The sequence below is a fragment of the Dromiciops gliroides genome, chromosome 5 (genome assembly GCF_019393635.1).
Source record: "Dromiciops gliroides isolate mDroGli1 chromosome 5, mDroGli1.pri, whole genome shotgun sequence".
In the NCBI taxonomy this organism is placed as follows: domain Eukaryota; kingdom Metazoa; phylum Chordata; class Mammalia; order Microbiotheria; family Microbiotheriidae; genus Dromiciops; species Dromiciops gliroides.
The window spans coordinates 117157478-117185398 of NC_057865.1; the positions used below are offsets into that span (position 1 = coordinate 117157478).

Genomic DNA, 27921 nt, shown 5'->3' on the forward strand with positions numbered 1-27921 from the left:
GATTTGCTCAGCTACAGTTTAGGAATATCCCAGGATGGGGGTGTGGCATGGGGGGGGGCACAGGAAATGTACATGCACAGGCCGCTGTCTTTGACAATCCAGGCTGTTTTGGCTGCAGGTTCACATTGCAGGGTTTTTCTTTAAATACCCTAGCACGTGATTTGGGGTAAAGGATTTCAGGGGAATAGGCAATACATGAGAAACAATGTCTATATACTGTTTACAGCCCCAGAAACTTCTGAGAGGTTAATAATGGGGGGGGGGGGAGAGGGAGAGGAAAAAAAAGAGAGGAAGGAAAGGAGAGGGAGGGGAAAAGAAAGGAGAGGGAGAAGGAAGGAAAGGAGGGAGAAAGGTGAGGAAGGAAAGACAAGAGAGAGGATGGAAAGGAGGAAGAGAAGAAAGAAAGGGAGAGAGGAAGGAAAAGTAAGAGGGAAAAGGAAAGGAAGGAAAGGAAAGAGGGGAAGAGAAAAGAAAAGGGCAAAGGAGATGGAGGAACCAAGGAAGGAGGAAAGAGGAGACAATAGTGGGAGAGATCAAACAGAAGTGAAGGAGAGGGCAGTGAGATGCCTAGCAGAGTCCACTGCTCTTCCCTATGGCTGCCATCTCCCCTTGGGCCTGCCTGTGCAATGCTCTCTTACTCCCACCTCAGAGAAACCTTAGCTTCCTTCGAGTCTCAGTTCTGCATTAGGCCTTTCCTGATCTCCCTGCCACCCACCCACCCACTTCCAACCCAGTGGCTAGTGACTTCTCTAAGAAATTATTTTATATTGACTGCGAATGTAGTTTATATACTTGTACATACTGCTTCTCAGAGCACCCCTCCTCCTGCCATGTAAGCTCTTTGAGGGAAGAGTCTTTCTCTTTGTCTTTGTAGCCCCATAGCTACATAGTAGGTATTTTTAAAATGCTTGTTGAATGAAATTAAGTAGTCAATAAATGTTTGAGGAGCAGTGGAAAGAACAAGTGAAAAAACAAAACAAGAGGTAAGGGGGAGGAGAACTCTTCTTTCAGTGACAAATGTCACTTTTGTTGAGGACAGAGGGGGCTGGACAGAGTCTGAGAAGATCTCAGGTCCTTGGCGGGGGAGGGTAAGCCATAGAACCTCCCTCCCTCCCCCCACTCCTTCCCCATCTCTCCCCAGAGCCGCTGGACCTGTACCTGACAACTCGGCCCCATGTTCATCAGCATCCCCGTACTCAAACTCCAGGTTGGGACAGTCCACAGAGCCCTGAAATGGAGAAGCCTTGGTTGGAACAAAGGTTGCTTGGGTTCCTTCTCCCTTAGACTTAGAAAAAGTCTGTGGCTAGTCTAAAAGAAGGGTTGTACAAAAAGGGAAACTGAGGGCATGGGAAAAGAGAAACAGAAAGAGAAGCTGATGTGAAAATTATAGCCTTATATCTCTTACAACTTACAACTAAGACTAGAAGAGAAAGAGTTAATCTGTAGGAAAATAAACAAGAATTTCTAAAAACCACCAAACCTGTGTTTTCAATGATATAGGGAACTCCCTCTAAAAATTCAGGTCAGCACCTCCTCTGCAACATAAAGGCGTGGATGGTTAAGTGTAGGGGAAGGGAATCGACATTAATTAAACACCTACTATATACCAAGCCCCATGCTAAGTGCTTTACAAATTCAATCTCATTTGATCCCCACAACAATCCTTCAAAGTAGGTGCTATTGTTATCCCCATTTTATGGTTGAGGAGACTGAGGCAAACAGAGATTAAGTGACAGGCTTACACAGCTAGAAAGTATTTGAGGCTGAATTTGAACTTGTCTTCCTGACTTCAGTCTCAGCACTCTATCCCCTGCTTCTACAAAGGCAGCCTAGGTGAACAATCTCCCTTTGTTTAAAAAAAAAAAAAAAGTTTTGGAAGAAGCCATCTTAGGGAGTCAGAAAGCTGATTCTGGTCTTGGTTCTGCAAAAAACCCTGCGCCAGCCCTTAGGCAAGTCATTCTCCTCTCTAGGACTCAATGACCTGATCTGTAAAGTGAGGGGGCTCTAACAAGCCATGATTCTATTAAATACATGAGGGAAAGCTACCAACAGGAGCCTGTAGTGAAGCTGATCACAAATAGAAAAATATTTTGGTAAAGTGACTAAGCCCCACATTCCAACAGAAGTTTGCTTATCCATGTGGATGCTCCTTCTAGTGATACAGCTGTCAAATCATCCATATGTGCCCATGCTGGGTGCCCAGATCAAAGGTTCTTCAAGCTCCAAAGTCCACATTCCCATAAATTCATTGTACTATTAGGCAGGGAGGAGCAAGATAAAGAGTCAAATGATGTGCCTGCTGGCATGAGCAATGTTTCATCACATTGTTGTGGGTATGGATATGTTTTTCGAGGTTTTTTGTTTGTCTGTTTTTGTGGGGTAATGAGGGTTAAGTGACTTGCCCAAGGTCACACAGCTAGTAAGTGTCAAGTGTCCAAGGTAAAATTTTTTTTTTTGCGGGGCAATTGGGGTTAAGTGGCTTGCCCAGGGTCATACAGCTAGTAAGTGTTAAGTATCCGAGGCCAGATTTGAACTCAGGTACTCCTGAATCCAGGGCCGGTGCTCTATCCACTGTGCCATCTAGCTGCCCCGTGGGTATGGATATAGATATGAGAGGTGGTCAAATTACATCCCTTTGCATGCCAGTGATGCATGATCCTCTCAATTCAATTCAACAAACATTTATTAAGCACCTACTATGTGCTGGGCACAGGGAATACGAATAAGAAAAAGATAGTCTCTGCCCTCAAGGAATTTACAATCTAGTGGAGAAAGACTAAAGGGGATGGTACCAGAGGATACCTGGTATAGAGGCATCATGTTCTGTGGAGTCCAAACCAAGCAGACACGCTGATGAATGTGAGTATCTAGGACGCTTCTAGGAAGCTTAATGAGGGAGAACTAGTCAAATCTTGTCCCTATGTTCTTAGCGGTCTAAAGGACTACCTTTTGGGGGCAGCTAGGTGGCACAGTGGCTAAAGCACCAGCCCTGGATTCAGAAGGACCTGAGTTCAAATCCAGCTTCAGACACTTGACACTTACTAGCTGTGTGACCCTGGGTAAGTCACTTAACCCCCATTGCCCTGCAAAAAATAAAATAAAATAAAAGACTACCTTTTACTCTTAGATAGAGGGTTAGCCTTCTCCCTCTGCCTATGGAAATCATCCAGGGAGGGGCTCTAGGACCTGAAGAAAAGCCTCTCTCCCCCTAAGGGCTGTTCTCTCCCAACACACCAGGAAAGGCAAGGAGAGATCTGAAGGTGAACAGTCATCACATCTGGCACCAAGACACGCTGGTGATGGGGCACACATTGATAGGGAAAGGCAGCTTCTCCAGCTCACAGAGAAGGTGGGGAAGAGCTAATTTTTTAGGACAGCTTGTTGGCAGGAAATGAATGTTGAGATGATCCCATTAGCAATGAGCAAGGAGAGCAGAAATGGGGGGGGGGGAGGAGGAAGAAGATGCAGCCCCAGGCAGACAGGGGCTAAGCTGCTGCTCTCAGCAGGTAGGAGGAAGAAAGAATCCTGCTGTAACCATACTGGTTGGTCAAAGCAAAGCTAACAGGGTCTCTTGCTGAAGGGGTCTGGGGTCACTACCTCTTCAGAAAGCATACATACAGTCTGATAGAGAAGGAGTCCGGGGAGTCCGGGACCTGAAGCTAGCAGCATGATCATGGGCAAGTGGTTTTCCCTCTCTGTCCTTATGGTTCCTATCCCCCCACTCCCATGGCCACAAAGAGGAGGGGCATTCCTCACCCCCAAGGTTTACCATCTGCTCCAGAGTAGCCTTTCATTCTATCTAGAAAAGGAATTTACTGTATAGGCTCTCCTAATGGGCCATTTTTAGTGGCAAAGGACTACATCCATTCAGGCCCTGATCAGATCCATTAACCCCTCGGGAAAGGAAGCTTCCCAACCCAGACTTGGTTTTTTTTTTTGGACAAGGGCTGAGGATCCGGTGAATTCAACTTCCCTGCCCCATCCTATTGCCTCCACCCAGCCTGTTCACCATTTCACTGAGAATTCTGTTGGAGGAGAGGTGAAAAAAAAAAAAAAACAACAAAAACCCCTGGTCAGCAAATACTCCTGCCAGATACTCTTAAAGGGCAAGACAGAACGGAGAAGTAACCCTCCCAAAGACCTTCGGGTGCTGGCCAGTTGTCAGTCCATTCATTCAACAAACGCCAACTCAATGCCCTTCTGTTTAAGGCGCATGCAAGTCTCTAGAGAGAGAATTCTCGGGCTGGAAGGGAGCAGACGATGTAGCCCAGCCCTCCTCACTTTACAGTTGAAGAAACAAGATGAGGATTTGCCCAAGGTCACAAAGGGAAGAAGTGGCAGAGCCAGGGCTTAAAACCAGGGCCTCCTCTCTTTCTACCACACCACGTGGCACTGAGAACAAAACTAAGAAATGAGGGGAGGCCGATATGGAGAAGGGGCGGCCAAGGCAGCCCAGTCCATCCCTCTCTCAGGCTCCTCTCTGGTCCGTCACACAAAGGGTCCCGGCTATAAGCCTTTAGAAAAGAGGAGCGCAGCAGCAAGTGTAAAGCTCTCGGCTGCATTTAGCTAGTCTACATTAACCCTGCAGGTCTTAGCACCCGCTCAGGAGCAGAGGGAATATAGGCTGGGTCATAAGGATCAGAAAGGAGACTGAGGCCCCATCTCTGGCAAGAATGAAGTGGGAAGCCCGGGACTTGATGAGTCCGAGGGTCAAGTGGCCTGGCTTAGACACCCAGCTTAACCAAGTATACTGGCCTTGGATACAGAGTCCTGGCTCTGCTTCTTACTCCTGTGTGACTGTGGGCAAGTCACTTAACCTCCTTGGGCCTTGGTTTCCCGATCTGTAAAATGAGAGGTTAGGACCGCGACTTCCAAGGTGTCTTCACCCAGCTTTGGATCTTTTGGATTCTACTAGCTACTGGGGACGAGTCAGGGGTTCCGGGGCAGGGGGGATTGGGGGGTGGGGAGGGTTAGGGCTTCTCCTGTGGTCCTGCCGAGGTCCCTCCAGGGCTCACCCTAACTTAGGGGCGCCTCTCCGCCCGCCCCTCGCCGCAACACCCCCGGCCTTTTCTCTTCCCTTCCCCAGCACGACACTGCCCACCTCAGACTCCCTCCGCTGGTTCTTGAACATTTCCCGGCCCTTGGGCGACGCCTGCTTTCCCTTGCTGCCGCCGCCGCCTCCTCCTCCTCCGTTGCTGCAACCGTTCCCAGGGGGGCTGGTAGCCCCGGGCCCGACGCCGTTGGGGTCCTCCATGCAGCTCCCCGCGACTGCTCAGCCCGCTCTGCCAAGAGCTAGCAGGGCAGCAGCACGCCCGGGGGAACCTTCCCCTCGACACACATACCCTGGGAACCCCCAGGCCCCGCCCCCCATCTCTATTGGCCAAGACAACCTAATGGAAGCCCCACCCCCAAGTGGGATTGGTTGTCTCGCTGTTAAGGGCGGAGGTTGGGGCTCATTCAGGTTTTTGAGTTGTTCAGCCCCGGGCTAGGGTATTTCTGCTCGCTCCAGAACCACCCGACTCCTGGCCTCGGCGCCCTAGGTCTGCCCTTCCCCGATTTGAGCCGCAGTTTCCCTAAACTCCAAATGGGAGGAATTGTAAACTGTCATTTCTCTCCCCCACCCCAGCTGTAAATGATCTTTTCGAGTACTAGTTTCTCTCAGAGATTGCCCCCAGGTGTCTCTTCCTCTTCCACATTTGACTGCAAAAGACCTGAGGGAACATCTAGTCCAATCTCTTTATAGATGAATAAAGTGGGGTTCTGAGTTGGGAAGCTCAAGGTCACACAGCTAATTAGCTTCCAAGCCACTTTCCCTTTCCCTCCTCTCACCAAAGTATTGGATCTCCAGAAGGAACTGAGCCCATTTATCCTGGAGAAAAGAAGTCTTGGTGGGTCAGGATAGCTTGTTCAAGTAAAGGACTTATGTGGAGAAAGGATTCGTCTAGTTTTGTTTAACTCTAAAGTGCCCAACCAGGAGCAATGAGTGGAAAGTGCAAAAAGGCAAATGTGGGAAAGTCTCCCCAACAAGGAGAACTGTCTAAAAGTAAGAGCTTGTCTCCAGGGCTAGTGGGTTCCACCTGGTTGGTGGTCTTCCAGCAGAGGCTGAATGACCACTTGTGAGGTACATTATAGGGGAAATGCCTTCATTCTTGGATTGCACCAGATAGCTGCCGAGGTCCATTCCAACGTCCAAATTAAACAGAACCTCCTGAGTGATTAGAATAATTAAGCCTAACTTTCCACCTTTGTAATTTGCTGATTAACAGGATACATCCTTTTAGTACCAACAGTGTCACTGTTGAACAAAAGTGGAATCGTTCGCTGAGTTTTGTTGCTTTTTTGTGTTGTCTTTCTTTACATATTCTGGAGTACTTGTATACACATAAATACATACATAAATACACACATACATACACACATGAAGAAAATGGAACTATACATACATATGTTTATGTATAGTTCCATTCTTTCATTTTGCATCACTTCATACAAGTTTACCCACATTTCTTTGAAATCTCTAGATTCATTGTTCCTTCTAGAATAATAATATTGTATACAGTTTGTTCAGTTGATACAGTTGTTTCCAGGCTAAAATACTGAGAATGTATTTTGTTTTCAGAATTTTATTATAAATAATTCAGCTGGGGCAGCTAGGTGGCACAGTGGATAGAGCACCAACTCTGGAGTCAGGAGTACCTGAGTTCAAATCCTACCTCAGACACATAACACTTACTAGCTGTGTGACCCTGGGCAAGTCACTTAACCCTAATTGCCTCACTAAAAAAAAAAAAAGGCATGCAGTTCTATAGACCTTTGGTTCATGCCCTCGTTAGCTTCCGGGGCAGCTATAGATGGCACAGTGGATAGAGCACCAGCCCTGGAGTCAGGAGTACCTGAGTTCAAATCTGGCCTCAGACACTTAACACTTAACTAGCTGTGTGGCCCTACAAAAGTCACAACCCCAATTGCCTCACTAAAAATAAATAAATAAATAAATAAATAATGCAGCTACGAATACTTTTTAATACTTGGGTCTTTTCTTGCTTTATCAACCTCTTTGGAGTATAAACATTGTAGTGGGCTCTCTCAATCAGAGCATGAGCAATTTAATAACTTGCATAATCCTAATAGCCTTTTAGAACAGTTGGGCCAATTCATAGCTCTACCAGCCATGAATTAGCAAGCCTGTCTTCCCATAGATAGCTCCTTTAGTGCTACTTTTTTTTTTTAAGTGAGGCAATTGGGGTTAAGTGACTTGCCCAGGGTCACAGAGATAGTAAGTGTTAAGTGTCTGAGGCTGGATTTGAACTCAGGTACTCCTGACTCCAGGGCCGGTGCTCTATCCACTGTGCCACCTAGCTGCTCCAAGTGCTACTTTCAATAGGTGATAAACCTATTGAACCTATCCAGCACCAGGAGCTATTCAGGACTTCTCATAGAAAGGGGGTTGAGCTATGAGCTATATAAGGTACTTTCCAATTCAGAGATTCTCTGATTCTAATTCATAAATCACATACATCAAAGGAAGTGCATGGTGATTTTTGAAGGCGGGGCGGGGATATCATTTTGCTTTGGGTAATCGCATATCTTAGTTTGTCTTTTTTTTCCCTAAGCTCTAACTCCTCTTCTACCCTCCAGAGCCCTTCTCTGCCAACCCCTCCCCAATTATGGTGAATAATTGTGAGAAATGGGTAGTTGTCTCCTCTCAATGTGGATATAACAAGTCAGTCATACTCCCCTGACCTGTTTGTAGGACAAAGGTCTCAGATCCCCTCCTCCCCCTCAGGTTAGCAAGGTCACATGGTTCAAGGAGCCCTGGCCTCTACAGAGTTCTGTCCATATAAGGAAGTATAAAGTCCACTCCTGAGTTATGCCCATACAAGGAAGAGGAGTGGGAATACTGCGTTCCGATTAGCTAGTTTTTGCAAGTAGATTGTAACCCCGACCAGTGATGAAAAAGGGGAAGGTCCATTCGAGTTAGGGACTAGGGTATAAAACAGGGCCTGCGAGCCCCCTTTCTGGGCACCCACTAGCTGCACACTAGGGTGCCTCCTTCTCATGAGAAGAAAATAAAGCCTTTGTCACCTCACTGCTGAGTTCCTGAGAATTATTGAGAAGAGGATGAATTTTTCCCTCACAATAATGAAAAAAAAAACAAAAACATTGATGAATATTTAGCACAGGCACTGTGCTAAAAATCTCTTGGAATACAAATGCCAAAGGAGAGAAAGTTCCTGCTTTCAAGGAGTTTACATTCTAAAAGGGAAAATAATATAATAGGGGAATGGTGGAGCAGAGAATGAAGTTTTGGTTTTGGTTTGAAGAGTTGATCCATAGGGCAATATTGATTTGTTATTGAGCCCTGCTGCAAGAGGTGGAAAGTGGGGTAGGGGGAGTGTACAAGAGGATATATATATGTATATATATATATGGTGGGTGGCACGCAGATGGCAATGTGGTTTGGGTGGACAGCTGGATAGGTTGTGAAAGTAAAAGCCTGGTTGGGGCAGCTAGGTGTCGCAGTGGATAGAGCACCAGCCCTGGAGTCAGGAGTACCTGAGTTCAAATCCGGCCTCAGACACTTAACACTTACTAGCTGTGTGACCCTGGGCAAGTCACTTAACCCCAACTACCTCACTAAAAAAAAAAAAAAAGTAAAAGCCTGGGACCCAATCCAATACCTTTCTATGGGCTGGCCATGCCCTTGTACCAACAATGACTTTCCTTCCCTCCCTTCCTCCCTCCTCTCCTCTCCTTCCTTCCTCCCTCCCTCCCTCCAGAACAGTGGGAGAATACAGATATGGGGAGGGGGGGATAGGGGTGTCAAAGAACAGACAAGAGTTACCATCCCTGGGAAACAACTATGTATTCTCTTCCCCCTCCTTCCCTTTCCCCCTTTTCTTCTTTTTCCTCCCTCTCTTTTCTCTCCACACACCTTTCACAGACTAGGCCATGATTTCTAAGGAAGCACCAGGCTCAAGGCCAAAGCTTTGATTTTGTCTTTTTCTTTGTTTTGTTTTGTTAAATAAGTCAGATTCAAAAAGAGCCAAATTTTGCTTTACAATTCATTGTGAGGGAGAAAAGGGAGGGTGTTGAGGGACAGGACACAACCCACGCCCAGCCCCACTCAATGTGAAAAACCTGGCACAGCACAACCCACGGGTGCCTCTTATTAAAGAACTAATTATTCTGCCCCCCCCCTCCCCAATTTCTTCTCCCCGGGTGAGAAAGCTGGTGAGGATCCACAACTCCCAGAACTCCATGCTCTTCTTTACCTGCTGAATCAATCAGCAGTGGGACAGAAATAGTAGAGTGAGGTGGTCAATTTTAGTAACCTCTTTTTCTGCCTCCCTCCAGTGTTCTCTCTCTCTAATAGAAAGGAAACTCAGTCTTCCTAGTGGAAAGAGCACTGGACTTGGGAGTTAGGAAGCCTGGGTTCCAGTCCTGGCTCTTCCACTCTGTGCGGTTAGACAAGTCACTTTGCATCTCTACTATAGTGGAAAAGATTTAGGGGACCTGGATCTTAATCTCACCTTTGCTAACCTTGGACAAATCATAACCACAATTAGGAAACATATATTAATTCATCTGTAAAATGAGATTGGACCAGATGACCTCTGTAGTCCCTTCAAATTCTAGATTCCACAAAGCATCTTATATCCTCAGTTTCTTCATTTGCTTTTGTCATTGTTTGGTCCTTTCAGTCATATCCAGCTCTTGATGACCCCATTTGGGGTTTTCTTAGCAAAGACATTGGAGTGGTTTGCCATTTTCTTCCTTCAGCTTACAGATGAGGAAACTGAGACAAACAGAGGTAAGTGACTTGCCCAGGGTCACACAGCTAGTAGGTATCTGAGTTAAAATTTGAACTCAGGATGATGAGTCTTTCTGACTCTAGGCTCTGTACTCTATGCACTAAACCACCTAGCTGGACCTCTTCATTGGCTAAAGGTGGACAATTGTACTTCCTGGTCCAACCCTCCTCATTTTATAGTTGGGAAAAACTTTTATAAAGTTCTTTAGAAACGGTCTCAGAGCAGCTGGATAGAGCACTGGATTCAGGAGGGGAAGGAAAGAAGGAAGGAAGGGAGGGAGGAAGGAAGGTGTTTCATCCCCGTTTTTCCATAAAGGGAGGTAAGACATCAGATGCAGGGGCTTCTGACCTCAAACGTATGCCCATCTGCTCTTACTTATTACAGACCCAAGACGCATGGTACTTATCATGCCAGGGCCCGGCGGGGGGTGGGGGGTAGAAGGGGGACATGGGAGAGAGGAGGAAATAAAGCTGCCCAGGAGCAGAACCTGGGGTTGGGAGAAGGGAAGGCTAATTTGGGAAGCAAGCAGAACAGAGACCATAAACTCTAGTTATAGGGCGTTGGCTCCGATTCCACATTTTTTAGTTTGCCAACAAAGGAAGTTACGATACCAAGAAGCATCCATGAACACAGTGGTGTGGTGTGTACTTCTGGGGATCAGTCACATTCTGTCCAACATCTGACCGTCTGCAACATGGCAGATGTGTATTCCTGTTAGATAAGGTCTCAGACCACAGGCACCAAGTCTTCATAACCACTGTGCTCTTAATGACCTTTAGTAGTAGCCTGCTATGTAAGCAGGTGCTTTCTAAGTTACCCGGAAATTTTCTTTTTTTTTTTTCAGGGCAATGAGGGTTAAGTGAGTTGCCCAGGATCACACAGCTAGTAAGTGTCAAGTGTCTGAGGCTGGATTTGAATTCAGGTCCTCCTGAATCCAGGGCCGGTGCTTTATCCACTGCGCCACCTAGCTGCCCCCTACCCGGACATTTTCGAGACTGCTAGCCAGTGGTTAGGGTGTGTAGTCGGTATAGCTCCTAAGGTTGGACAGGGCTTCATTCGGCCTCACTGGGACCTTTGCTTTAACTAGCTGAGATCATTGGCTCGGAGGTGGCCGGATTGGCATTCTAAGATAACTTTATAAAAGTTGCTTGGGGATAAAGCACAGGAAGTGTGAAAGTGAGAGTTTGGGGAAATCAGAGATCCTGACTCCCAATCGCTGTTGCCTACAGGACTTTCAAGCTTTTGAGGGAGGGCCCCTGCTTCAAAGGTGGAAAAACATTTCTCCTGACCCAAAAAAGTCTTGATTCAGAGAATCACAGAGGTAGTAGGGACCCCAGTGGTCATCAAGTACATGTGAATAAGAATTCAGTTCACACTATTTCTGGCTAACAGTGAACCAGTCTTTGCCCAAATACTTCCACTGAGGGCAACTCTCATGTCCCCCCTTTTTCTAAGTTAAGCATCCCTTTTCCTCCACTGATTTTCATAGAATCAGCTAGATAGAGGTCTGTCTGCACCCTGGTTGCCTTCCTCCAAATTATCAGTCATTCTTAAATTAGGGTGTCCAAGAGGGAACAATCAATTGTTAACACTTATTAAGTTCCTACTATGTGTCAGGCACTGAGCTAAGTGCTAGAACATGATAATATTTCAGATATATCTGACTAGGGGACAGTATAGCCGCTTCAGTTCTGGACAATATGCCTATTAATGTAGTCTAAAATCACACTAGCTTTTTAAACTGCCACATGTCACTTTATGGAGAGACAGAAACATGGTGGATGGAGATCCAGCCTCCAAGCCAGACTTGTATTCAAATCCTGCCTCTGCTACATACTGGCTGTGTAATCCTGGGCAAGCCACAGCCTCTCAGTGCTCCAGGCAATTCTTTATGCCCATTAGTTGCAGAAAAGGTGCCTTGGCAGATAAAGTTTCCTATACCAATGAAATCATAGGTGCAGTACCAATTGTCTATCACACTGAATCCTCTCCTTACTCATAATTCCCTATCGTCCTTGTTCCCTTCCCTCCAGACAGGAGGTTGCTTGGTAAAACAGATGCAGCTATTTATACTAATTCTGGAATGAGAGGGAATTATGAATGAGGAGAGGATTCAGGGATGAAGATAACCATCCCGTGGGCATGGAGTGGAGCTGACCACAGAAATATGCTCACCTTGACCAAATATCTACTTCATGAAAGAAGTAACAGGCAGTTAAGTTGATTATCTAGTACTGGTTTAGATAGACAAATTCCCTGGATTTCTCCTACGTCTCTCCCAGATTCTTCCCACCAATGGGATTCATTTTAATTTAGACTCAAATTTTGTAAATACCTATGTGTGAGGCACTGTGCTAAACCCTGGAAAAACAAAGATGAAATATAATAGTCATTACCTTCAGGGAGATTACAATCTAAAAGGGGGATATGATTTATACACATAAGTAGTAGAATGTAATAAAGGCAAAGGACAGATCCAGACCAAATATTCTAAGAAAATTTGAGGAGGAAGATAGAATTTTCAGTTGCTGAGTGGTGGTTTCCCTTCAGGTTTTATGCCCAAGGGATACTGACTCTCTCTTTCTAGCTAGACAGGGCAATGCCCTTACCTTAACATCTATCCTCTCTGAACTCCAAAAGATAAGGGGAGAGAGGTGAGAAACAGGAAGGACCCTTAGGCTAAGACAACTTGGCTCAACTGTTGGTAGACGTTTCAGCCTTTCGATTTTCTAGGCAGATTTAGGGTTTTCCCCCCTCACTTTTTGACCAGAGATCTCTCTCACCTGGGTCAGATTCCTAGCTGATAGCAGTAGTGAATACACTCAAAGGACTAGATCAATTTATGAATATTTTATTTGTGTTTTGAGATTACAGAGTAGTTATTGCTGATCTAATACAATCACTCAGACATGAAGATTTCCGACAGTCTTTTGGAACAGTAGATCATCAGATTTTATTTCCTTTTAGTAGAACGACAATAAGAATTAGATGATTATTTTACGTGATATATATGTATATATATATATGTATATATATATTGAGTTCAGAATTGAATGACTTGTCCACGTATAATTTGCTGGTGTTGCCTATTTTCCTTTCCTAATTTTTTCATTAAAAAGCTTTATGCAACAATGCATTTTGATTTCTTTTTAAAAATCACAACAGAGTTAATGCTGAGACAACCATAGGAGCATAGCAGCAATTCTGGATCTGTTAAAGGAGAAGCCAGCAGCAGAAAAAGCTTTAGAGGAGTACACAGCTATGGAGAGCTGTGCTCAGAAGTGGGAGCAGGAGGTGGGATATTCAGTTTTATTTTTCTTATTTAAAAAAAATATATAAATATCTACACAGAAGTTTAAAATAAGGGCTAAGAATCAGTAAGTTCAGTGATGAGAACAGCACCTCCGACATGCCGGAGCCAGACACAGAACAAGGAGCTCTTTCTCCAGTTCCCAGACAATCAGGCTGCTCGCCCGAAGCAATGAGCTGATGGGTCCCAAACTCAAGGTAGACAACCAAGGGTACTCCCAGATATGCAAAACAAAGGGCATCTAGTCCTGGTTCCTGTCTAGGGCTAATGGGCCAGGGCTCCAGGAGAAGTTAAGACAGGTTATCTAGAACTCAAATTACTCTGGGTGACAGCATTGGCCACTTAATCTGGGCACCACCTTACTCCTCTAAAGCAATATATAATGCAATGGGCTTCTTTAACAAATGGGGTGGTCCATGATCTTTAAGTTGCAGGGATAGGGCTCTATGAGGAGCCAGGCCCTGGAGAACACTAGGCGGGGGCTTCTGACTCAAGGGAACAGCAGAGTCCAAGATACCTGACTGATGACTGGCTCTGCTCTGTCTGGGAGACCAGAGGACCAATAAGTACCCATGAAACACAGAAATGAGTAGGAGAGGAGGGGTATGGAGGAGCAGGAGAGAAGCAACTGTCTGCTGAAGAATCTAGACATATATGTCATCCTTAGAGGGAAGTGTAATGGGGTTCTGAGGGGAAAAGCTTAAGTTGGGATTTCCCCCCACAATTGCCGGCAGTACCCCAAAGGACCAGGGTTTGTGGATTAGAACCTGGCAAATATATTTCACTGAGATGAATGATCGCTTGTCTAAGCCTCTCCTCTCTGTATCCCCAGAGGTAAGGTCACTTCCAGGGTGGCCCTGAGGGTAAAAGATGAAGACTAGGTAAGGCCTGAAGGGGTGGAGTAGGGTGAGAGAACTTGGTTAGTGTAGGCCCAGGTCAAGTCTGACCTGAAGGACCAGAAGTCGTCCAGATGAATTCTCAAACCAAATGGTTTGTGGTAGCTTTCAGGCAGGACTGAAGTTCCCAAGTAGTCAAAGGTAGCTGGGGATACCCTAGAACCAACCTACCACCAGCATTAATCCTTGGAATCTACCTGGTCTCTCTGGGTTCCTTCAGACCAACCAGCCCCTTGCAAGGCCCAGCCCAGTCCCAGCCCCAGCCCCAGCCCCGGCACTTCCAGGGAAAAACCAAAGCTGAATCCACCAATGGAATGAGTTACAGAGTCCCAGGATACTTATCTTAATAAACTCTACTTGATATTAGGGTTGCCCCAAGAACCACCCCTAGATGATAGACAATACAGGATTCTCACATATAAGTGGAGCCTGGGGCTGGGAAAAGAGAAGGAAGAGGCCAGGCAGAGATATTTAAGCAAAAAAGAAAGGACACAAGTCAGACAGCAGAGAAACTGGATCCTGGCTCCATCAATGGTAATGGCCATACGGATAAATGTTTGATGAAGTAAAACTAATCAAACCAGCTGTGATCCCCTGGACATATAAGCCCAGTGATAGTTATAGAACAGCTCAGCCAGTGAATCGAACTGGAAATCCCCCAGGAGACAGAAATTCTTAGCCCCCTTAGAAGGTGTCCCAAATTGGCTAAGTTGCAGGCCTGGGAGCCTGAACTCCAAATATACTTGAGCTGCCTGAGGAATGCATACTCTTTTCTTTGCTCAATCTCAGAGGCGATTCTGGGGAGAAATGGAGTCTTACAAATTCTCCTCCAAGATTATTCCAATTTTGCCTAGAGGGGCTTCCTGAGATACTATCCACTCATATGGCATGAGAACAGTGACAGACCCTAGTGGATTTGGTTCCCACTTCCTGAGCAGAGCTTTGGTTGAATTGGAAAGCTGGTTTAAAAAAAAAAAATCCAAGTAATACCAGAGCTGCTGGGAAAGTCATGGAGGCACAGTCTCCTGAGAATCAATGTCCAAATGGCCATAAACATATAAGCAGGAATCTTGGATGAGAGGCAGGTACAGCTGAATCCGTGTGGGGTTCACGGAAGCTCCCCCTTCCCCCTCCATAGCTTTTTCAGAGAAGGCAGTGATAGTGCTGGCCAAGGCTGCGGCCCTGGGGCCATGCTGACTGAGTGGCTGTGCAGAGGCCTCACCTGGGGAAGGATGAGAGGCTCAGCTACTGAAGATGGGTCACAAAACTCCCCCCCCCCCAGACCCCTAAGGGACAAAGACTCTGGAATCCCCGAAGGGTAAAGGTAGCCTGGACAACAGACACACGGCCTCACAAAAACTCAAAACTAACAGCGAGATGCTGAAGATGCAGGGGCTGGGTTGGGGGGGTGGGGAGGCTTCCCCACTCCCTTTCCTCCTTCCTCCCAGCCCATCCTCTGTGGCTCTCCTACCCCTCAGGGCAGTAACCACACCATGGGCTGAGGCTGAGGGCACAGGATTCTAGTTTTTAATAAATAAATAATCTAACACATGGTCTATGGGGTGAGCATGGCGGGCGGCTCTGACCAGGGAAGCAGCTTGCTGGGTTCTGTCCTGTACAGTAGAGAAAAGAATCGGGGTCCTGTTCCTTAACACATCTTCTGGCTTCAGTTACAGGAACTTAATATCTAGAGGGAAAAGGAAACAAGAGAAGATGAGGCTATCAGGTAGTGGGAGCAGTCTGCCTGCCTGAAGAAGTGGGGAAGCAGAGAATGCACCAGCAATGAGATAAAAGGGCTCTTTCCAAGTGACCCACATCTTATCTGGGGAGTGGGGAAACTGGCCCTTTGTCAGAGCAGTGTCTTCTCTATACAGAGAAGTGGAGACATGTGCGGATTTAGTGCTGGGAGCAGTGACCTTCAGGGGCCCCCCACAGGGAAAGCCTTGGATCAGTGCATGATGCAGGTGCCCCATTTAGGGCTTATCAAAGTCCGGCAGAGAAGGTTAAGAAGTGCCTCCTCCTCACCCACCCAGAGGCTTCCCAGGGGCCTCCCTACCTCCTGGGAAGCCCAAGTCACCTGTAGTAGTTAGGTTTGAAGGGTCCATTCTTGTTGAGGCCCAGGTACTTGGCCTGCTCGTCCGTCAGCTCTGTCAGGTGCGCGTCAAAGGTGGGCAGATGAAGACTTGCCACGTACTCATCTGCAAGGGGCCCGAACCAGTGTGTAAGTCTGGAATTCTGCTTTCCAACTGCCCTTTCCAACCCAATTCTAGGGATGTGGATGAGGTAGTTTTTGTGGCTGAGTGAATGATTCTCCTCCATACTCCTATAACATCCCTCCTTACCCCTCACCCCTTTCCATCTTCCTTTGACAACTCCTCAGATGGGAGGAGCCTGGCTTTCAGCCTCCACTCTAATACTATTAGTGAAGACCTTGGTTCCTTTTGAATCCAGACAGGGCCAGCTATGGGGAGGGGCTGACATCTAGAGAAATGATGGAGGTTCAGGAACTAAAAAGGGACAGAGCCAAGGAGTTCGAGAAGTCTGAGCCCAAATGTCAGTCCTGCCCTGGGCTTCATGAATAGCTCAGGGTTATTGGTGGCACTAGGGGCCTGTTTCCCCTTTTGTTAAATCAAAGAAATGATCATGGGGAGTTCTGAAAGGAATAACCAAGAAAGATAAAGACTCCACGTCACTCTGCTCCAAGTTCCTCACCAAGTTCTTCCCACGTAGGGCAGAATTCTATGCCCATATACATTGCTGGTGGCATTTCATGCACTTATATTTGGTTGTCCCAACCAGATCACAATCTCTGTGAGGACAGAGCTTTTGTCTTTCATTCTCCATCATTTCAGAGTGCTTAGGACAGTAATATATTATCAACTGACTTACTGGCTGCTGTTTGTAGGTACTGGTAGAGAAAAGCAAAGCCATTTCTAGACTTAGTCCTTGAATTATACCTCAGCAGCCTAGAAAAATACTGAATCTCTTTAGGTGCTTGAGAAAGGTCAGGTCCCTTTTTATTTTTATTTATTTTATTATTATTATTATTATTATTTTTGTATGAGGCAATTGGGGTTAAGTGACTTGCCTAGGGTCACACAGCTAGTAATTAAGTGTCCAAGGCTGCATTTGAACTCAGGTCCTCCTGAATCCAGGGCCAGTGCTCTATCCACTGCGCCACCTAGCTACCCCTCAGGTACCTTTTTAAAAGAAAGTTCCTGGGGCAGCTAAGTGGCACAGTGGACAAAGTACTGATCCTGGATTCAGGAGGACCTGAGATCAAATCCAACCTTCAGACACTTGACACTTACTAGCTGTGTGACCCTGGGCAAGTCACTTAACCCTCATTGTCCTACCAAATAAATAAATAAAGTTCCTGTTTCTCCCATAGGAACACTGACAAACAGAAGGTGCTAATCCCCCATGAAGATTGAAGCTGAAGCTGGAGGCATTTAGTCAGAAAGGGGTTTAGTTTAGGGCTAGCAGCAGCCCAGGATGAAGGCTGCAGAACAGAGGTGACACTACCAGTATACTTAAGGTGGTCAGCAGAAGCATCTTCTTTTCTTCTTTGAGGTGGTTGGCTCTGCCTCCCACAAATCCCCCCACTCCTCTTTTCCCTTCTCAGACGCTATCACGGAGACACACAAGGAAGCATGGGGCATCTCAATGACCCAAGTAGAGCAGAATCGAGGGAGCCTTGCTTGGCTCCAGCTCTGCTCTGATCCAACCATGAAGAGGGGCTTGGCCACCAGGACACTGGCTGCTCTGTCCCCAGCCCGGGTTCATCCTTACCCATTTTCTTGGGCAGCAGGTAGACATCCTGTTTATAACGTCCTTCTGGGGCATTGTAAAGCTCTATCAAAGCCAGAGCCTGGGAATAAAGCAGAGAGAAGGTGACTCCCTGGCTGCTCCCACCAGGCGTGGAACCCCATGACCTACGGTCTGGGAAGAAGACCGTTCTTCACTCTGCGGGCCTCACCTGAGTAGTGGCAGTGATGGAGAGTACAAACGTAGGCACTGTCGAGCAGCTCAGGTTCAGGAGGCGGCCCTAGGGAAGCAATGGAGATGCATAGGTGCTGGGGCAACCTTCCTTAGCTGCAGATATACCTTTGAAGAGTGAGGGAAGGGGCGAGACTGGGCTAGCCACAGACAAATATTTCATAACTATCTGAGGTGAGAGGAAAAGGAGACTCGTTTGAAACCTGCCACAACCCCTAGCACCATGCTGGGATAGATACTTAAAAAACCCCACTTGCTGATTAATTGTTGTTTAAGAGCACTAGTAAAATCAATCTGGGCAGAGAGATGAAGGTAAGAGTACTAGTATTCCGGCCATCCATCCTGGACCAGCTGCCTCTTGGGGCTCCAGAGACTCTGGAAAGCTTTTTTCTTGAAAAGCTGCTTTTCTACCATCTTCTTCGCTTGTCCTGCTGTGTCTAAGAGGAGTGTGACTGGATGCTTGTAGGCAATGGATGTGCCAGAAATCCCTTCCCCCATACCACTTTTGTTTCCTGGGAAGCCCTCATAACGTTTCTCCTCAACTCTCAGCGTTAACAGTCCGGAACAATTGCAGTGCTTCCTTTTGTCTTCAAAATTGCTAGGTGGGCCTTCCTAAGCCAACTAGAAATAAGTCACCAGACAGGGAGCTGACGTCATAGCAACATCAAAGGTACAGATTTAAAATTTCTGTATTCTACTCATTTTGTGAAGAAAGAAGATAGGTAAAGCCTCCTTACAAACACCCTATTTTAGTTAGGAAGGGAGGATCAGATGAAGATGGGCTAAGAGAGGGATAAGGGTCCCCAAACTCCCAAATTTCCAGATTGTTGAGTACAGATTTTGATGTTTTAAATGTATTTATTTATTTATTTTGACTTTTTTTTTAAACGGGGCAATGGGGTTAAGTGACTTGCCCAGGGTCATACAGCTAGTAAGTGTCAAGTGTCTGAGGCCAGATTTGAACTCAGGAACTCCTGAATCCAGGGCCGGTGCTTTATCCACTGAGCCACCAAGCTGCCCCTTTAAATTTATTTTTAAAAATGACAATAACCACTACCACCACCACCAAAAAAAATTCACATAGAACTTTGGAAAGTGAAAACGCAGGGAAACAGCTATAATACTTCTTGGTATTTCTCTATTTCTTGCCTAACTATCCACAGCAAACAGGATTCAGGACAGATTGAAGGAGTGTCAGCAAGGTAGCAGGGAGTCTAATGCTAGAGGAAAAGGGCATCTAGAGAGCAAGAGGGAGAGCACTGGCCTGGGAATACAGGGGACAGAGATGAGAAAGACATTGGGTTGGACAGGGTCCAAGATAGGGAATAATCTATCAACCAATCATCCCTATATTGAATAGTGCTAAGGGGCCAGGGGTGAGATAGAAGAGCAAGTCTGTGGTTTTCAGAACCTGCCTAGCGTAGCCTTGGTTACAGCCAGGAATATCTACCCTTCTCGTTCACGAAAGCGATTTAAACCTTCCCACAAATGACATTATCACTTTGAGAGCATCTCAAAAAGTAGCTTTGGTTCTATCTACTAATTCTTTCTCTGGCGATAGTCATTGTCTGACTCAACCTGCAGAGTGACAGGAGGAGACAGGGTAATTGGCAAAAAGTGGGGAACCAAAATAGCTTCTTAATTGCTGAATGAAAAGACCTTTCACAATTAGAAATACAAGTCATGGCTAAAATAGTTATATCTCTGACTTAAGAAACTGGCACTATGGAAAGGGTGAAAAGGAGGTAGTGGTCCTAGGCAAAACACTCTGTCCCTTCAATTATTTTGTCTTGATGGGGGCGGGAAAGAGTCTTTGAAGCCTCTTGCCAGTTCTAGCCCAGTTCTGATACCAGTGTTCTGTCCCAGGGTTCTAATCTTCCAGGCCTGCTTACCTCTGCCAATAGCACTATTCTCTTTCCATCTGGCCAGATTACATGATCAACTTGAGATCTCACCCGCTCCCAGGTCAGTTCTGGGGTACGCAGGCTCGCCTGGAACACATGCAGAAAACATCTCATTAGCACAGTGAGTCCCACCATCAGGGATGGGGAAGTGCAAGGTAGGGGAGCATTTCAGATTGCAAGCTGAAGGACATAACCACCATGCCACATCGGAAGGGTATATGCCAGGCTGCTTGGGACTATTCTATTTCAGGAGATTAAATCTAGGCCCGGTGAGAGCTCACTCAGTTTGTTACAACACTCCAATTAATACGAAGCCCCCACTCTCTTCTGAGCACAGTCTCAAGTGCCATCAAGTATACAAAAGAAACCAGAGACAGCACTGCTACTTCGAGGGAGCTTACAATTTAGTTGGAGACACAGAATGTAGGCACATGTAGAAAAAACCCCTTAAGAATATTTACAAGCAACATGCAAATGAGGGCAAATTAGCATAGTACAACCTGAAGACATAAGTTCTGAAGGGACACAGAGGAAGAAAGGGCCTAAGTTGGGTGGAATCAGTTAGAGAAAGTGAAATATCCTATAAATAGTCTGCTGTGACTCATGCCTCTGTCCCCGTGTCCCAGTATCTTAGGCCCCAAAGTTGAAGGGATGGTGGGTGTGTATGTGTATACACACACAAACACACACACACGTGCATGTGTATATAGGCTTATACACATATGCAAATGTGTGTGTGCACACAGCTACATACATGTTTACAGGTATGCCTGCATGTACACACTATGTATATGCATACATGCATATATATGTGTGTATATACAAAAACATACATATATGTGTTTCACACGTATGTATGTATAATCAGAGAGAATTTGACGAATAATTAGTTCATTAGCAGAAGCAATCAGTACAAATTCCACTAGCATAGACTCAAAATAATATAATACAGTTTTCTTTTTCCAGTTGTCCTGTACTGTCTTCCTCCTATAAGACAAAGATGAAAACTACCAAGGGGAAGGGAAGAGACTTCTCTGTTCCAAACTACCCACCATTCCAGCAGTTGGGATATAAAAGGCCTACCCTTAAACAAAAAGGTCCAGTATTTTGTTCCATTTGCCAGTTATGTTGCTATAAGCAAAAGTATATTTAGGATGACCCAGTGGGCAACAAACATGGAATTTATTACCCTGATGAATTGTATAAAACAACGCTGTAAACTGATTTGGAAATAATTCAAATAAACTCTGGCATTTCATTTGTCTTTATGTTTGCTTTCTTCCTAAACAGTGTGATGCTGGAACTTTAGGGGCTTCAGGCTTCCCACCAGATTTTTATCTTTCTCAGTTCTATGTTTTATCAAAGAACTAGAATGATCCCGGCACAGTCCAATTATCTCCTGACAAGCCTCCAGCAGGTCCACAGAACCTCAAGTTTCTCACAAAGAGCAATAGCAAATTTTCACAGTAGCCAAACACCAAAATACAGAGTAGACCTCAGAAAAAAGTCAAAAGAGCAGATGGGAGGATGTTTAAATCCACTATATGAGTATTTCGTTCCGTTTGGCAGGCATATTCCTATATGGAAGAAGTATGCTTCACTAGGCTTTCACAACTTAATGAGCATATCCCTTGAAAATGTACAATTTCCAATGTTATTATATATATATATATATATATATATATATATATATATGAGAAAAATCTGAAATTGGAAAGCTTGTATAAACAAAAGTTGAGAACTATCTTTACATGTAACAGGAAAAAAATAAAATACTTTATTACAAATTTAAAAAAAAGAAAATGTACAATTTCCTTTGTGATGCTACTTTCTTTGCCAATCTTATGATAAAAAACTTAATTTTCTTCTTTTTTTTTTTAAAACAATTTAATTTTCTTGAGTGGGCCTACCTACTAGGAAAGGCAAGTTCTGTGAAGATAACCTTCCCCAGCTACATAGAAATATTACTATTAATGGTATGTGATAGAAATCAATTAACATTGTGGAATAAATAAAACTTTTATGATTTTGAATGGTAAGTATTGTTTTTCTCTGAGTCAAATCATCCCCTTGAGGATATAATTAGTTTCAAAACCTACGGCATGGCACACAGAGAAAATACAAAGCCACTATCTAAAAAAATCATGGTATTGTAATTCTCAGGCTGTCATGGACTTCTGAGGTTATGGAAATTTGCAAAAGTTTTCAAAGCTTACATTCTTGATGCCAATAATAGATTACCTAGGTATCATTTTCTGTTCATGGGTGAAAGAGCTACTGTGAAAAAAAGAAATAATAATGGGCCAAAAAATTGCATATTCCACAAGGCTTTGGCCTTGAGGGTTCAGAAAACCAAAGCTTCTTGGAATGGAATCCACCTTTCTAAATATTTGTCTCTTCCTTGTAGGATGCCTCCCCTTCCTAAAAATGCACTAATCACAATTCTAAGTACAAAGTTCTGTGCATTTGTACAAAATAAAAGTCTGGCAAATATGTCAAGTTACATCCTTAAAACGATATGTGGAGGGGCAGCTAGGTGGCACAGTGGATAAAGCACTGGCCCTGGATTCAGGAGGACCTGAGTTCAAATCCAGCCTCAGACACTTGACACTAGCTGTGTGACCCTAGGCAAATCACTTAACCCTCATTGCCCGCCCCCCCTCCCCACAAACAAACAAAAAAAAGATGTGGAAATAAGAGTAAGGAATTTCCCTTGTAAGTTAATTACCAGGAAGGGTTAAAACATCAAGACACAAAATATGGAAGCTAGTATGCTTCTATCTATTTATTGTTGGTGATGCTGACAGCCTCACAATACCCACTCAAAACTAGCAGGTACTTACCCTATTTTTTATTCTAAGAGGCTGTTTACATTCTGGTTTGGGTTTGGAAGGAAAACCATATCTGGTCCTAGCTTTTTTTCAGTTTGGTGGAAACCCTAGAAGGCTAAACACAGGAGGTTAAGGCTCTATCAGAAAGGTACAGTATACTGGAAAGAACATTGAAGGAAACCTATCTCTGGTCAGAGATCTTTGGATAAGTCAAGGTTAGTCTTAAGCAATAGTCTGCAAAGTACTTTACATCCGTTATCTGATTTGATTTTCACAAAACCCTTCTTAAAGTTAGGTAGAGTTATCCCTACTTCACAATTTAGAAAACTGAGGCTGAGAGGTTAATTGGCTTGCCTGTGGTCACACAGTTACTAAGAGTCAGAGGTAGAATTCAAATCCAAGTTTCTGCTTTCCTTCCTTCCTTTTCTTCTACATTGAGTATCTCTCACTTAGTCTGTCTCACATTTAAATATCAACTCATAGGATTGTTTTAGAATCTTCAGAAGGATTTCAAAGAAATTATTCCGATTGAATCATTTCCTAACAAGATTCACAGCAAGACTACTTGCTCCTTTTGGGATTTTCTCCTCCGGGGCATAGCTAACCAGAGTGAATCGGGAAGGAATTTCATAAGGGTTAATATGGTATAGGAGCTTCTGTGTTTTGGAGCCTAGTGGTAGGGAGGAAGATGAAGAGGTTTGAAATTTAATTATCTGCCCTGACAGCAACAGAATTATGTGACACACAAAAGAAGCTAGCAAGAAAATCAAACCAACTAAATTAATAATTGGCACATGATGGGAGAGCTCAGTGGAAGTGGAGCACTTAGGCTATTTCCAGCTATTTTTATTATCTCTTTAATGACCAAAGAGCAGAGGAGAGAGTTATACAAAGCAACCTGAATACAGAAGAAATTAACCAACTGTTAGGGAGAAGGACTCTCAATACTTCAATAAGTCCTTGTTAGGCAATACTGGTGCACAATCAGAGTAGTGCAATGGTGGTGAGAGTCTTTCCTAAGCCAGCTACCCACAGAGAAATACAACTGGGAAAGAAGCATGCAATAAGAATCTAAAGCCAGAGTGAAAGTTACACTTTCACTGGCTCTGCCAAGTTTGGAAGTAAGTATATGACATCTCCTAATACACTATTAGGAATAACACAGTGAGACCTGGTGCTATGTCTGAGTAAACATAATCAGGATGAAGAGTGAAGAGGATCAGGATGTTGCATTTTCCAGCTCTGATGAAAACACAATGCAGAAAGTAACACCAACATGGTTATAAATATCTAGGGGCCTAGTTAACATTGTAAGGAGAAAATTTCTAGAAGGTGACTGAATAGGTCAAAGGTCAAAGAGCTCAAATGAGCAAGTGATTCTTTTTTTTTTTTTAAATCTAGAGCTCCTGGTCTCATTGAGCAATATCTTTTTTTTTTAGTGAGGCAATTGGGGTTAAGTGACTTGCCCAGGGTCACACAGCTAGTAAGTGTTAAGTGTTAAGTGTTAAGTGTCTGAGGCCGAATTTGAACTCAGGTACTCCTGACTCCAGAGTTGGTGCTCTATCCACTGCACCACCTAGCTGCCCCGAGCAAGTACCTTTCAAGAGCTCCATCTCCAGGAATGGAAATGCAAGTCTCAAGTATGTGATGGGAAAAAGCTCCCAAGTGAAACACTTAAGTTGGGAAGAAACCTTGTGAGATCAAAGAGCATGAGCTTGCAGGCAAAGCAGCCTCAATGTTGGAGACAGCCAGTCAGGTCACTCCACTAGGGGTGCACAGTGACCTTTGTGTCTCCCTTCTCCTAGGTTTGCAGTGTTTTTTGAAGCACCCACCCTTGGGAGAGAGCAGGCGAGGTCACTCATCAGAAGGTGACCTATGTGCATCTTACCACGTCAATCTCAGTATTGGAATGCCCCATGTTACAAACGATGCAGCCATTCTTCATGCGGTCTAAGTGCTCTCTTGTCACCACATTCTTATTGCCTTAAAAAGAAATGGAGGCCATGAGTGAGAGGTGTGGAGCAGGCACAACGTTTCCTCATCTCCCCTCCTCTAGCATTCCCCAACACTATAAAGACATAGCTGTTTTTTAAACATTGGGTTAGGGGGCAGCTAGATGGCACAGTGGATAGAGCACTGGCCCTGAAGTCAGGAGGACCTGAGTTCAAATCTGGCCTTAGACACTTAACACTTACTAGCTGTGTGACCCTAGGCAAGTCACTTAACCCCAATTGCCTCACCAAAAAAACCCCCAAAAAACAAAAACCAAAAAACATTGGGTTGCTACCTCCAAGTTGGAATTCCAAAGATCTACTGAGTTGTGAATGAGACCACCAGCATTTCTACGGCATATAGTTTTATTATTATTATTATTTTTTTTTTAGTGAGGCAATTGGGGTTAAGTGACTTGCCCAGGGTCACACAGCTGGTAAGTGTTAAGTGTCTGAGGCCGGATTTGAACTCAGGTACTCCTGACTCCAAGGCCAGTGCTCTATCTACTGCGCCACCTAGCTGCCCCACGTACGGCATATAGTTTTACTCCAAGGAAGAAAGAGGAGGTGCATGGATTGAGTCAAGGAAAATGAGGCCAACTTTTCTTCTGTTTTCCTTCCAAAACTTAAAATCCATCTCTTTGGAGAGGCCTGGGGGGGCCCTTGATTAGCTCCTTTCTTGCCCAACTATTAACAACTTGGCCTCCATGGTGCCACGATGGAAGGGATCTCAGAAGGCCTCTCATTTTAAAGCTGGGGAACCTGAGTCTCAGGGCCATTCAGTGGCTTGCCTTAAGGTCAGAGGTCATGAACTGTTGGAGTTTGAACACAAGTGTTCTTGCTTCAGAATAAGTGCTTTTTTCCGCCCCCAGACTAAGTACTCTGCAAGGTGCCTCCATCACTGGGGCCAAGTGAGAAGAAAAGCCACGGCTACTATTAGAGATGAATGGGGCTGGTGGGAAGGGGGAGGCACAAAATGAGGGGTGCAAATTTAAATTCTGGACCCCCAAGTAAAAATTTGCCGAGAGATCCTCCTCCTTCCCTCTCCCTTGTGTGAGGCCGTTACTCAAAGAAACACTGCCAGGCAGCCGGGGGAGCTCCCACGGGTACTTCTCTGTCTGAGATTGTCAAAGCTAAAGCAATGCACTGTCAGATTATGCCAGAGCTACACCCTGGGCTACACCTGCCAGCAGGCTGAAAATTCATAAGCTAAGGGGACCCTTATCTCTAACACGGATTTGTCAGTTTGCCTAAAATATTTTTACGAAGTTCCATTAGTTTTTCTCCCTGACATGCCCCTCAATGTCACCCATTTCTATTGTCACAGTCCTACCTGTACAAGTGATGACAATGTCCACCTGCCGGATGACCTCATTCAGTTTCACAAGTCGAAATCCATCCATGCTGTAAGGATAAAACCCAAGTACTTAATCCAATGGGGCAGGAGGGAGAAGGGAAAAGGGTGATACACTAATTGCACAGCAACTCCAAAGTTAACACCAAGTCCCCCTATTAAGTTTTCTTGATGTATGTGGGTTATTCCTAATACTGGGAATAGTATCTTCTCAGAACACAAAGCATAGACAAAAGGTCTTGTGAGAAGCTGAATAGATTTCCCTCAAATAGCAGTGTCATCAGAGTTGGTTTCAAGAACTTCAGTGGGGAAAGGATGGCAGTCAGACACTGATCTGGATTCTATTTCAGTGTGTTGTTGGTCCTCTGATTCATGTTGGAGCATTATAAAGAGTAGCAAGTCTTTTCATATGGCTGAGCCTTGACTTACAGAAACCAAATGGGTTACAGTTTCACTAACCCATTCTTCTGCCCTAGACGCCTCTACTTTGACAACAACATTGTAAAGATAAACAACTTTCAAAGACCTAGAAACTGATAAATAAAATGACCGAGCACAATTTCAGAGAATTTATGATAAAACATGCCACTTACAATCTGATAAAGAGTGCAGACTGGGGCAGCTAGGTGGTGCAGTGGATAGAGCACTGGCCCTGGATTCAGGAGGACCTGAGTTCAAATCCAGCCTCAGACACTTAACACTTACTGGCTGTGTGACCCTGGGCAAGTCACTTAACCCCAATTGCCTCACCAAAAAAAAAAAAAAAAAAAAGAGTGCAGATTGAGGCTTGTTTTGCTTTCTTTTGTTTTTTGGACATAGCCAATGCATGAATTTGTTTTGCTTCATTATACATGCTTGTAACATGGGTTTTATTTTTCTTGCCTCAATTAGGGGAGGGGATGGAAAGTTGGGAGGGAGAAAATTTGGATTTTTGTAAAAATAACATAAAGATATTTTAAACACATACACATATGAAAGGAGCAGGACAAGAAAAAAACACTTGCTCAAACAGCAAGGGTTGAACATGAGAAGAAAAATGTTGTGGTTTTTTAATGTTCTTGTTGTGAGCAATTTCTTCTCTGTTCTATTTCTACAGGAATTCTAAATTTTAGCTTAGATTTTCCATGCTATAATCATCATATGGTTACAAACTCTTGAACAGATTAGCCTGGGCAATGCCACATGTCATCTTAAAGGGTGCCTGTTCTTGTTAGAAGCTGTCAGGGACTGACATACATGGGAACCAAAGACAATTTCTTTCTTGGTCCCAGTTAGATCAAAGCTGTGTGATTTTTTTGGGGGGGGTGGGATGGGAAGTGTCAAAAAGAACCCAACACCCCTCCTCAATGCTTACCAGGCCTGCAGGGCACAGATGGGGTCAATCTCAGTCACATACACTATGGAGCCCATGGCCTTCAGGGCAGCACAGCACCCCTTCCCTACCTAAAGAGCAAGGACAAGTGAGAAGAAAATCAGTCACAGAGGTAGTTTCTCAAAGTCTTGGCACCACTCCTGAAGCCCCCTATGACTACCCCCAGGAATTTCACTGAAAAGATCTGTGTGCTTGGGGGAGGAAAGAGAAAACAGAGAGGAATGCCACTTCAGAAACACCTCTGCAGCCTCTTGCTTCATACATTCATATATACAAAAACACCCACACTCACGAACTGCATTCAAAACACAAGCTTAAAAGAACGTCACAAACAGTGGGACCAGAACAAGTCAGAAAATCAAGATGAGAGAAGATGGTAAACCGGAAAGAGAAAATGACAAAACTGTATTTTAATTAGATGGTCTGTAAAATAACATTCCAGAGGGCGG

The 27921-nt window shown here is 44.8% G+C and overlaps 2 protein-coding genes across 10 annotated transcripts in view; both read right to left on the reverse strand.

The window, feature by feature from the left end:
• Positions 1–5357, reverse strand: part of STRIP2 (striatin interacting protein 2) — a 71368-nt gene extending 66011 nt beyond the window's left edge. Inside the window, exons 1-2 of the mRNA XM_043968310.1 lie at positions 5102–5357; positions 1159–1228 (exon numbers count right to left, since the gene is read on the reverse strand). Coding sequence (XP_043824245.1) covers positions 1159–1228; positions 5102–5254 — 223 coding nt within the window. The 5' untranslated portion in view covers positions 5255–5357. The remainder of the gene's footprint in view (positions 1–1158; positions 1229–5101) is intronic.
• Positions 5358–12650: 7293 nt separating this feature from the next.
• Positions 12651–27921, reverse strand: part of AHCYL2 (adenosylhomocysteinase like 2) — a 160585-nt gene continuing 145314 nt past the window's right edge. For 5 of the 9 annotated variants that reach the window (XM_043966503.1, XM_043966502.1, XM_043966508.1 and 2 more), the window contains exons 10-17: positions 27455–27543; positions 26080–26150; positions 24644–24738; positions 19913–20011; positions 18001–18069; positions 17814–17892; positions 16099–16219; positions 12651–15708 (exon numbers count right to left, since the gene is read on the reverse strand). In XM_043966503.1, the coding sequence (XP_043822438.1) occupies positions 15702–15708; positions 16099–16219; positions 17814–17892; positions 18001–18069; positions 19913–20011; positions 24644–24738; positions 26080–26150; positions 27455–27543 (630 nt within the window). In that variant the 3' untranslated portion in view covers positions 12651–15701. Of the gene's footprint in view, positions 15709–16094; positions 16220–17813; positions 17893–18000; positions 18070–19912; positions 20012–20770; positions 20912–24643; positions 24739–26079; positions 26151–27454; positions 27544–27921 lie in introns of those variants that run through there. The other 4 variants (XM_043966506.1, XM_043966505.1, XM_043966511.1 and 1 more) reach the window with 2 other exon arrangements.